The sequence below is a fragment of the Plasmodium gallinaceum genome (assembly GCF_900005855.1).
Source record: "Plasmodium gallinaceum strain 8A genome assembly, contig: PGAL8A_v1_61, whole genome shotgun sequence".
NCBI classification, from domain to species: domain Eukaryota; phylum Apicomplexa; class Aconoidasida; order Haemosporida; family Plasmodiidae; genus Plasmodium; species Plasmodium gallinaceum.
This window is the reverse complement of record NW_021628220.1, coordinates 282,272-294,861: the sequence shown is the minus strand read 5'-3', so window position 1 is coordinate 294,861 and position 12,590 is coordinate 282,272. Positions and strand designations below refer to the sequence as shown.

General features: G+C 15.7%; 4 protein-coding genes across 4 annotated transcripts; 2 read left to right on the top strand and 2 right to left on the bottom strand.

Annotated features, from left to right (window-relative positions):
* Positions 1-149: 149 nt before the first annotated feature.
* On the top strand, positions 150-1,523 carry PGAL8A_00093000 (conserved Plasmodium membrane protein, unknown function; the record flags this gene model as incomplete). The annotated part of the gene is made up of 1 exon (XM_028671888.1): positions 150-1,523. One exon carries the CDS (start codon positions 150-152, stop codon positions 1,521-1,523), a length of 1,374 nt encoding a protein of 457 aa, XP_028526048.1.
* Positions 1,524-2,324: 801 nt separating this feature from the next.
* On the bottom strand, positions 2,325-8,869 carry PGAL8A_00092900 (conserved Plasmodium protein, unknown function; the record flags this gene model as incomplete). Its single annotated transcript, XM_028671877.1, has 4 exons — positions 2,325-2,646; positions 2,732-3,162; positions 3,265-3,618; positions 3,788-8,869. The coding sequence occupies 4 exons, from the start codon at positions 8,867-8,869 to the stop codon at positions 2,325-2,327; spliced, it is 6,189 nt and encodes a 2,062-aa protein (XP_028526047.1).
* Positions 8,870-10,102: 1,233 nt separating this feature from the next.
* PGAL8A_00092800 (conserved Plasmodium protein, unknown function) lies at positions 10,103-11,249 on the top strand (the record flags this gene model as incomplete). Its single annotated transcript, XM_028671866.1, has 2 exons — positions 10,103-10,170; positions 10,349-11,249. 2 exons carry the CDS (start codon positions 10,103-10,105, stop codon positions 11,247-11,249), a joined length of 969 nt encoding a protein of 322 aa, XP_028526046.1.
* A 420-nt stretch (positions 11,250-11,669) lies between these two features.
* Positions 11,670-12,080, bottom strand: PGAL8A_00092700 (CGI-141 protein homolog, putative; the record flags this gene model as incomplete). Its single annotated transcript, XM_028671854.1, has 1 exon — positions 11,670-12,080. The coding sequence occupies one exon, from the start codon at positions 12,078-12,080 to the stop codon at positions 11,670-11,672; it is 411 nt and encodes a 136-aa protein (XP_028526045.1).
* Between the last annotated feature and the right edge of the window lie 510 nt (positions 12,081-12,590).

Sequence of the window (12,590 nt, the reverse complement as noted above, 5' to 3'; positions counted from 1 at the left end):
TTTTTTAATTTTTTTTTTTTTATTTAATTTTTTTTTTTTTTTTTTTTTTTTTTTTTTTTTTTTCGTATTTTTTTTATTATTTCTTTTCTTTTTTTTTTTTCAATTTTATTTTATTTAATAATTTTTTTTTATTTGAAAATATAAATAAAATGAATACATTAGACGAAAAGTTTAAGAAAAATAATTTATGGGATAATAATGACATGAATATAAATGAAGAAAATGTAAATTTAATATATAATAATGAACAAGAGAGTCTACTAAAAAATGAATTTAATGATAATATTTATATAAATGAATATTCTAGAAGAAATAATGTGAATATTTATTATGATAATGAAAATGTAAATAATAAATGTGAAATGAATGATAATCATCTCAATAAAAACTTAGATACTTCTAATATAAATGTTATAAAAAAAGGATATGATTATAATACTCACTTAACTAATGTAAATAACTCTATTAATTTTAGTGATATTAATATAAATAATAAATTAAATAATGCAAATACTCCTAATAATTCTCACAAAAGTGAATTTTTTGAAAAAGAATTTAATTTAAATGATGAAGAAAATAATTATAAAGATAATATAGATGGTAAAATGAATATAATTAACTCAAATACAAATATCAATAATAAAGATAACTCTTTTGAATTATTCCCATTTTTTAAAAGTTTAAATAATATTAGAACAAAATTATTATGCTATTATGACATAGATAATGATGTTATTATATATAGATGTATGTGTGCATTATTACCATATTTAAATGTAGATAGAACATATGAGGAAATTAATAATTTTAATGATATTGAGAAAAATGTGAATGAAACAGATTATGAGAAAAATACTGATAAAACTATTAATCAAAATGAAAATGAAAATAAAAGAGAAATAAGTAATGTTAATGATGCTTTTGATTATTATGATAATAAATTATGTATTGAAAGAAATCCAGATATTTATAGTTTCATTTGGCTAAATTCTTTTGTGTGTTTCCTTGTTTTTTTTCTTTTTAATATGAAAAATCTATTTTTTAATGATATATCATTAGATGAAGTGGAGGATAATATTAAAAAAACAAATTATATTGTAGATAATAAACTAAATATACTCTATATTATTTTAATATTTGTATTTTTATTTAATACTTTCATACCAATACTAATATATACAATTGTATATTTAATAACTAAAAAAAAATGTCCATTTAAATTATTATTTCTTATTTCATTAGTGAGTTATAATAACATAAATTTACTTCCTGTTCTTTTTATATATAAAATTACAAATATTGAAACAAATATAATTTTTTTACATTTTTTATATAAAACTATCCATTTGTTGGTTTTTCTTTTTTATATTTGTACCACTACTTTTTATATTTATAAGTTTACTAATAAAATTTTCAAAAATCATTTTTCGGATGATTTAATATATCTTATTTATACAACTTTTTTAATATCATACATATTTTTTTACTTTTTATTAAAAAGTTACATATTCAATTATTTATAATATATATATATATATATATTTATTTATTTATTTATATATTTATATATTTTCATTTATGAATATTTTTTAAAATTTTGTTTTTTTTATTACGAATTTTATTTTTATATATGCAAATTTTTTTTAACAGTATAACTGTCTTTGTAATTTCTTTTATTTACATTTGTAATAGTTAAGTATATTAAACATTACTTTTTAAAAAAATAAGTGTGTGAAAAAAAATGTATTTTCTTTTTTTTTTTATTTTTTTTTTTTTGTTGATATATATATATACCTATATATAAATATATATTCATAATTATATGAAAAGGTAGATTTTTTAATTTATTCATAAATATTTTATTATTATCTAAATTATTTAAAAAAAAAAAAAAGGGAAATAACAAAAATGCCATAAGAAAATTACACAAATAAGAAAAAACAAATTAAAAAAAAAAATACATTTAAGAGTATTAAAAAAAATAATTATAATATATGTAAATGACAAAAATAAAAAGTAAATAGATTAGATAAAAAAAAAAAAATAAAATGAAAAAAAATGTAACAAAATATAGTAGTATTAAAACATTTTATTCTATTAAAAAAGTTATATTCATTTATATAAAAGATAAATTTAGGTAATTATTGCTTACAGAAATAAAAAAATAAATAAATGGAAAATAGCCAATTAAAAAGACAGTAAAATATATAAATAAATTTGGACATTATTTAAAAAAAACAAATAAATAAGGAATAAATATATAATATAAAAAAAAATATATATATAAATAAAATAAATTGGATAATGTAAATACGAAGTATATATTATAAATCATCATTATTAAAAAGATTAATTGTTTCTTCATTTCCGTTAATAATGTTATAATTTTTATAATATCTCCAATGTTTATATAATTTAATTAGTAGAAAAATAAATGCACATGTTATACAAAAAACAGTGAGTATAAAAATGAAAGTAGCAATGTTATCTTTTTCGGTAGAGGAAATTTTATATGAATCTATATAGGAAGGATGTTTATTATTATTTTCATTATTCAATGATTCATTAAAATTATTATATGTATTATTCTTTTCTTTTTCTTCATTAAATCTATAATTAAGAACAATTTTATCAACATCATAAAATCTAAAAAAATAAGAGGAAAATTAAGAACAATATATTATTTATATGAATATATATATATTATTGTTTTTTTTTTTTTTTTTATTACCCTTCTTGATTTGTAAGTTTGTGTGAATAGTAGTTATTTTTATTTTCCTCTTCAACATTTTCTTTTTCAACCTTTATTAAAAAAGAATCATTTTTACTTTCTTCATATATTTGATGATCTTCAAAAAATTTTGCTTTTTCTTCCTTGTTCATTACAACATTATAATTTTTCTTATCAACTTGATTTATATCGTCATTTAAAAAAGTAAATTTTAATTTTTTTTTAATTTCTTCATTTAAATTAATATTTTTATCAAATTTTAAAGAGAATTCCTGTTCAATATGAGTCATTTCTTCTGTTAATAAAGTTATTTTATACACTTCAATACTTCTATATTTAGTTATTCTCTTATTCTTTAATTCTAAAATATTTTTTTTATAGTCTTCTAAATATATATTTTCATTTGTTTTTCCCCAAAATATTAGATCAATCTAAGAAGAAGGAAAAAAAAAAAAAAAAAAAAATTCGAAAAAACTTTTAAAATATTAAAAGATAAAATAAAATTTTTTTTTTTCTTATTTTTCATGTATTACATAAAAAGTATAATTTTTATCAATATATATGGAATTATGAGGAAAAACATCTAATAAAAATGTATTGTTATTTTTTTCATTAATAAATTCAATAATTTGAAGTTCTAAATAAAAAGGAAAATTAAAAGTATGTAAATCAGTAGCATTTTCAATTAAATCATATAGATAAATTTCTAATTGATAATTTCCTTTTTCTAAGTATAAACTAATATTTTCAAATATATTAATAGTATAATTGTCTAAATTTACTGCCATTTTATTACTATTAGAAATAATTGTATTATTTTTTATTAATTTAATATCAAAACTAACTAAAGAAAAATTATAACCAATATTTATTTTAAAGTAACAATTCTATAAAAAAAAAAAAATACAATAATATGTAAAATATTCTATGAAAATTTTAATAGATATACATAAAGTCATAATTTTTTCAATACATCTGAACATCTTCTAAGGATATATACATATATGTTAAATTTTTTTTTTTTTTTTTTTTTTTTTTTTTTGTTGTATATCTAACCTCTTCAATTTTCAATGGAAATGTAAAAAAATTTTGATGATTATTATGTCTTAAAAAAACAATTTCTGTGTTTAAATTTATGTAAGAATAATTTGACATTTTTTTTTCATTAAATATTATTCCTTCATATTTTTTTATTTTTTTAGATAATGTATCAAATATTTCATTAAAATATTTATCAATATAATGAAAATCATTGTAGTGATTTAGCTCATTATAAAAATTAATAGGATAAAGAATTAAAATTAATTTGAAGTAATTACAATCAACATTATTTGATTGTATGAGTATTTTGAAATTTTTTTTAATTTTATATAAATTTAACATATATTTTTCATTTTCATTAGAATATAATGGCTTAACATATGAATTATCTTCTTCATTCTCAAATTCATTTTTTATATCTCCTAATTTTTCTTCATCTAGAATAACACGAATTCTAATGGTATTATGCATTTTTAAAAAATGATTCATATAGTTAGATGAAAAATCATAAAAATTGCTAAATTCTTTATTTTCTTCATCTATATTTTCTATATGCTCATTAATAAAAACAAAGAAAATTTTTAAAAAATACGTATCTTCAGGAATTGTAAAAAAAATTTCATGATGAAAGTTACTAATAAAATATTTATCAAAATTTTGAAAATATTTATTTTTAAATTTAGAAATAACTACATTTCTATTTATAGAATAATCATTTTTATTTATATCTACTAAATTTACTTTATTAAATAAATACTTATAACTATTTATCTTGCAGTTATCATTGTGAACATATTTTTTCGTCAAGATATTCACATTAGAATTTGATTCATTCACATTTGGTAATATTTTATTATTTAATACAATAAATAATATAATTAAATCAAAAATAATATTTTTTATATAGATATCTTTTGATGAAGGAAAAGATAAGTATATTTCATATTCACCCTTGTCTAAATCAGTTGTGATAAAATTTTTGTCTCTATTGAAAATTTTAAAATAAGAATCCTTCGATCTTATTGATAAATGAAATGGATATATAAAAAGATAAAAATGAGGTTTTATTTCTATATAGATTTGTGAATATACTTCTATAGTCATATTAAAAAGTTTATAATTATTATTACTAGAATTATTTGTACTATAACTATTTGCATTACTATAATTGTTATTCCATCGATCATTTAAACAAATATAAAATCTTTTATAAACTAACAAATTTTCATAATTATTTCTTATAATAGCTTCCATATTATTATCTTCATAAGTTTTAAAAAGTTTTTTATTCATAATTTCTTCCAGAAAAAATGTTATACTATCTAAATTTTTGTTATAATAAAAAGTGTTTTTAGTTTCATCACATTGTAATTCTTTATCAAAAAAATAATAAATTTCATTTTTCAATATATTATTACTAAAATCATATGAAGATAAAGCATCTTTAACATTAGAATTTATTAAATTTTTTTCATATATATCTTTTCTTAGATAACTTTGTTCTTTCACTAATTTGTCTTCATATTTCCATATTATACTAAATTTTACAAAAAAAGGTACAAAATTATTCTCATACTTAAATATATATACACCTTTTTCTAAATATGTAGATATATATATATGTTTATTAGAAAAAGAAAAAATTTCTTCAGATTCTGGAGGAATGTCTTTATTGATTTCATCATATATAATTCCTTCATTTTCTAATTTTTCATTATTCAAATATTTAAAAATTTTCAAAGTAATATCATAATTTTCTCTAAAATGATAAATAATAAAAAAGGAATTATTTTCTACCAATAAAATGGTTGTATTATTATTAATTATTTGGAAAAAATAATTGATAGATTGATTAAAAATAAATGAATTAGGATTTTTAAAAGATATCGTTGCATTCTTTTCATGTTCTATTTTATTACTATTATTATCATCATTAATATGCTCATCTTTTGCATTGTAATTTTTTAAAAATATATTATTTAGTAACAATGGCATTTTAATTGTATTATAATTTAGAATATCATCAAAAATTATTTCAGAACGTTCTATTTCATTTATGTAGGTAATGTTTAAGTAAGCATAAGAACAATAATTATTTTCTAAATTTTTATCTATATCTTCATATAATTCTATATGCAATTTAAACAAATTAATGTCATTATTTAAAATATTTACTATCATTATGATTTTATTCTTATATGAATTGCTACTATGAATTAAAAAATTATCTTTGTTTTCTCCGAGTGTCATTTTATAAGGAAGGAAATTTTTATGAAAAATTAGCTCTATTTTTAAAAAAAAAGTATTATAATAAAAATTGTTAACATTAGGTAATTTAATACTCTTTACTGTTTTTTTATTAGGATAAAGAAAAAGAAATATTCTTTTAAAAAGATAATATGAATTTTGATTTTCATAAAAAAAAAAATTTTTTTTATTTTCAAAATTTTCTTTTTCATAATATCCTCTATAAGAACTGAGATCATAGAAAGAATCAGATGCATCTTTTAAATAGTAATCAGAATTTAATGAGTTATTAGTATCATTAAAAATACATTTATCTAGATAACTTAAATGATAAATATAAATTTGCAAATAAAAAAAGTAATTTTCATTTTTATCATTTTCTGAATTAAATTCAAAAATAACTTCATATTCTCCTCTTGTAAATGATTCTAAATAAATATGATTATATCCATCATATATTTTTTTTTCTTTATCCAATACATAAATATGAATATAATTATCTGTAAAACAATTTATTTTAATTATTGAATTATCCTGTAGATAAATAGTAAGAGAATGCCTTTTATAAAAAGGTATATAACAAAAATTAGAATACAAATAATTATCATAACCTATAATAAAATTTGGGATATAATTTATTTTTTCAATAGTATTATTGTAATACAGATTTCCTTTTTCTGAAATATGTTTCGTGTTTATAAATTCAATATCAACAAAAAAAAATCCACATAAATCTTTTTGTTCATAATGTAAATTGGGCGTAATTATATATATAGAACAAGAATTATAATATTTAAGTTTGTATTTCGTTTTTTTTCTTGATTCTTTATATATAGAATAATAACTTTCTCCATTAATGATTTCTACTATTACGAAAAATATATCAAGAAAAACTGAATTGTTTATGGTGATAACTAACTCATCAATATTTTCAATTATATTTCTCTCATAAAGAACTATAAAATCATAATCATGTAAAAATGGATTATTTAATATCCACTTTTTTTCATATAAATTGTAGTAAGTTTTAAACTCTGATTTATTTAAAGAATAATCGTCATCATCCAAACTCTTATTTATTTCTTCTTTATTCTCTTTATTTAAATGATAATAAAACAGTTCAGTAATTTCATTCATACGGTCACATTTGTGTTTTTCTTCATATATTTGCAATGGATGAATTAATAAATTGATCTCATTTGTACTACATATCATATTAAAACTTTCTACAGTTATCCTTAAATCGTATTCTCCTTTTTTTAATACACAATTTATATATATAATATTTTCTAGAGGAAATATTTTTAAGTTGTGTGTTTCCTCTTTTTCATTATGAAAAGTATCATTAAAATGCTTATATAAGAAATTAGTTTTATCTTTTTTTATATAATCATATAAATTATAATCGTTTATATTATTTAAATAGTATGTATTACAAACATTTTCAAAGTCATTTTTCTTTAATAGATTTATATATATATTTTCTGATTTAGAAGTTAAACTAAAATTAAACAATGAATCTTCATTAATTATTATGTTTATTTTTTGATCTTCTTCAAATAAGTTAACAGAGTCAAAATTTAAAATGAAATTATCATTTAATTCAATTATTTTACCATATATTATAAATTCATCAATCTCAGATAAACTACAATTATTTTTATTTTCATAACATTTTTTATTTGAAAAAATAGATGACATACTTTCTTCTTTCGTTTGAATAATTTTATTTGGTAAAAAGGAGTTATGAATACATTCATCAAAACGTTCTCTTATATAATCAACAAAGCTATAGTCGTTTGAATTATGAATAATTGAATATTCTAAATTAAAATGTATATATTCGTTATAATTAGTTGTAATATTTTCTTCTTTATTACTATCTATTTTATATTTAATTTGAAACTTATATACATAATTATTCTCTAATAAAGTATGCAAAAATATTCCATTTTTTGTATGTTTACTCTCTATACATTTGTCATTACATGTTTTATCATCATATGCATATTTTAATATTCTTTCTATGCTCATATTATGTAAGTAACTTTTACTTAATTTAACTTTTTTTAATTCAAAAAATATATTTTTAAAATTTTTTACATCATGAGTTAAAAGAGAAAAAAAAGTTATATTAGTATGTTTATTAAAATCAATGAAAAACAAAATACTATAAATAATTACAATTTTATTATATTTATCATCCATATAATAATCATCTGTTTCATTTATATTAAAATTATAATCATCGTTTGATACATAATAATAATTATCTTTAATTATAATATAATTTTTATTGTGAAGTGGTAATTTATTTTTTTTTGTTTTTATTTTTTTATCCTTTAGGTTATCTATGGTTCTTATATTCATTTCAAGTATTATATTTACACAAATATCATTATTTGGAATATATGAGGTATTGATAACAAAATAAAAAGTTCTCTTTTTATTTTCATTCATACTTTTATCGAATTCAATAATTTTTATAAATTTAATTTCATTATTAATAGCGTCTTTTTTTGTAATTAACACATTTTTGTGAGTGTATTCGTATAATTCTACATTTTTTATATATGTGCTATGTAAATAAAAATTTATAAAAATTTCATTATTAAAATACTCAAAATATAAATAATTAACATTCCATCTTATAGAATAATTATTTGATATATTAATTTCGTTTAATAAATTAGAATGTTGTGGATTATTTAAATAAAATGGTAAAATATTTTTACATTCATTTTTTAATTTATCATAATTCTCATTAACATTTCTTACAAAATTATTGTTACAAACACAAATATAAAATAAAAAAAAAAAAAAAAATTTGCTTTTTCTTTTTTTATCCATTTTTACACATATTTTTTATGCATCTTTTTTATGTAATTTATATAGGTGTGTACAAATACAAATATTTTTATTATATATTCTCTAAATATCCATTCATTTTTATTATTATTTTTATTATTATTTTTATTATTATTTTTATTATTATTTTTGTTATTATTTTTATTATTATTTTTGTTATTATTTTTATATATATATTCTTTATTCATTTTATATATACACATATATATATATTTATTACACATAACTTTTTTTTTTTTTTTTAAGCCATTAACATTTCATAAACATTTTTTAAAATTAAATATTTGGATATTGGAAAAAAAAATAAAAAAAATAAATAAATAAATAAAAAATATATAAAAAAAAAAAAAAAAAAAAAGTTAAAAATATTCTTAAAAAATAAAACTTATATATATATATATATATATATATATGCTAACATATTATATCAACTTAATTTACTAGATTGTTTTGTTATCATTTTTAGCATACATGTATTATTTTTAATTACTATTAAATTGTATACATATATATATACATATAAATGTTATTTTTATTTATTTATTTATTTATTTTTTTTTTTTTTCTATCTCTCTCTATATATATTCATTTATTAATGTATTATTTCATATATATTTTTTATTCTATAGATAAACTTTTTCTTCATAATTTAACTAATTTATTTTTTTTATTTATTTTGTTAAAGTAATATAAGTATTTTTAATAGCTTATTTATCTTTTAATGTATTCATTCTCTTTTTTTTTTTTTTTTTTTAATTAACAAAATATTCGGAAAGTAATAAAGGCAACAACCTTTTTAATTAATATATTTTGTAATTTCTTATTATCTTAATTTTCTAATATTTTTTTTTTTTTTAGGAAGTTTTATATAAAATTTTAGTAACTGCATATTTGTTTTATGATATTTTAAATATTACTTTTGTTAATAATAATGAATAAAGTTATATTTTTTAATATTTATTAAAATAATTGGTATATATTAAAATAAATTTTTTTTTAAACTTGAAAAAATAACTATATGTGTATTTCATGATTTTGTTTAATCTTTATGTAGCTATAATACAATAAAACCATTAGTTACTCATTATTTAATAAAAATGTTTACTTAAAAAAAAAAAAAAATAAAAAGAAAAGAAAAAGAAAAGAAGAAGATTCTAGAATGCTATTATATGCAAATTCTTTTAATTATGACGAAGTTTATTTTTTTCTTATCTAATGAATATATCTAATTGTAGATCTGTTGAAAAAATATTTGATGATTCTACTTTTAATAAAATTGAGAGGTAAACGAAAAAAAAAAAAAAAATAAATAAAATAATAAAATATATAATAATAATAATAATAATAAAATATATAATAATAATAATGTTTCTTTTTTTTCTAATATTTTTTTCTAATATTTTTTTCTAGTATTTTTTTCTAAAATTTTTTTCTAATATTTTTTTTCTAAAATTTTTATAGAAAAAAATTAGAATTTGATAATAAAAAACTAAATAATTTTTTTGAGAATGGAATAATAAATTACAGTTTAGTTGAAATAATCGGAAATTGTGGAAGTGGTAAAACTCAGTTTGCTTTAACATTATGTGCAGAACACCTTTTAAAAATTTTTGATATAAATAAAAATATAAATGATTTAAACTTAAAAAATAAAGAAAATATTATTTTTTACATTTATATTAATAGAATGTTTCCAATACATAGACTAATTGAAATTATTGAAAAAAAAATTCAAGAAAAAGAAAACAATCAAAACAAATGTTATGTATATGAAGACATATTTAAAGATAATAATTTACATAATAATACTACAAGAAAAAATAATTCTAACAATAACTGTTCAAGTAAAAATTCCTTTGATGAAAAACAATTTAATTATTCATTTAAAAGGGATTTAAGAGGTATATTAAGAAATTTATATATTCAAAAAATCAATGATGAAAAAGATTTGTTTATATTATTTGAAAAAGATATTTTTTATATATTAAAATATTACAAAATATCATTACTCATAATTGATTCCATTAATTCTATATTTAATGCAAATCAGAAATTAGACAATTATAAAAAAAATCAATTATTTATCAAAATATCCTTAATTTTAAAAAAAATTTCATATGAAAATAATTTTTTTGTATTATTAATTAATAGTCTATATATTAAAAAAGAATACAACGACTTTTCTTTTAATATTGCTGATTTTATTATTAGTTCTTCTTGTGCTAATACTATTTTGTTTTTTAAAAAAATAAAAAAAAAAAACGAAATTATTAGAAAAATAATTATTCACTATTCAGAATTTTTGAGTAAATATAAAACTTTAAAATTTGAAATTACAGATACAGGATTTAATGTATTATAATTTTTTTTTTTTTTTTTTTTTTATATATATATATATTATTACAATTAGTTTTATTCATTTATATTTTTACATATTACTTTATTTATTAAAGCTATAATATTTTTATAATATTATTTTTCACCTTTTCTATTAAAAATATGTATATCCATTTAAAAAAAAAAAATAAAATAAAATAATTTTTTGGTTTCTTTTTATGGTCAAATATTTACAATAACGAAATTTTTATAACATATAAAAAATTTATATGAAGTTTAAAAAAAAAAAGAAAAACATGTAAAAAAATAAGAAATAAAATATATAACATATATCTAAAAAAAAAAAATAAAAAAAACAGATAAATAAATATTATAAAAACATGAAATAAATAATTGAAAAAAAAAAAAAAAAAAAGAGTATATAATAAAGATAGATGTTTTATTTTTAAATTGGCAATCTTTTATTATTTACAATATAATTAGACATTTGTTTAATTCCTGGTAATTCTAAAAGGAAACTAAAAGGAGAATATTTTATGAAATTTACTATATTAGGTAAGAAAGAAAAAAATAATTTATATATCCCATAAGCTTGAAACAAAAAACCAATAAAAGTTCTACTAAAAATAATTAGTAATAAACCAATAATAAAACATGCACTACCAGCTATTTTTTTTCTATTCATAAAAAATCTTAATATTTTTCTAATACCAACTAAAAAATATAAACCTAGTAAAAACAGTATATTAGAAATACATAAAAAGAATTTATCAAAAAAAAGTGCTATTCCTATAAATCCAAATACTATTCCTAATAAAAATAGTAGTAATCCTACCGTTTTATTTTGATCTAACATTTTTTTGATCCTTCACATTTACAAAAAAATTTCATCTATTTTTTTTTTTTCTTCAGAAATTTTTTGTTCTTTTCCTTATATATATTCCTTACTATATATATATATATATATATAAATAAATATACATAGTTTTTTTTCTTTTTTATTTTTTTTTTTTCTGTTATTTTAATTATTAAATCATTTCAATTGTTATAATTTCCATTAATTTACTTGATATTATAAAACCTTCATTATTTTGAAATTTTTTTTTTTTTTTTTCTTTTTTTTGTTCATTCAATTTTGTTCAAATATGTTCTAATAATTTCATATGTTTCATAAAATTTATCAAATAAAAAAAAAATTAGATATATTAATATTAATAAATTTTTTTTATTATTTTCTTTTAATTAAAACAATTTAATTAATGAACAAAAAAATAATTTATAGTTTATGTTATTACTACTAAATTTTTTTTTTTTTTTTTTTTTTTTTTTTTTAAAAAAAAAAATAAAAAAAAAAAAAAAAAAAAAA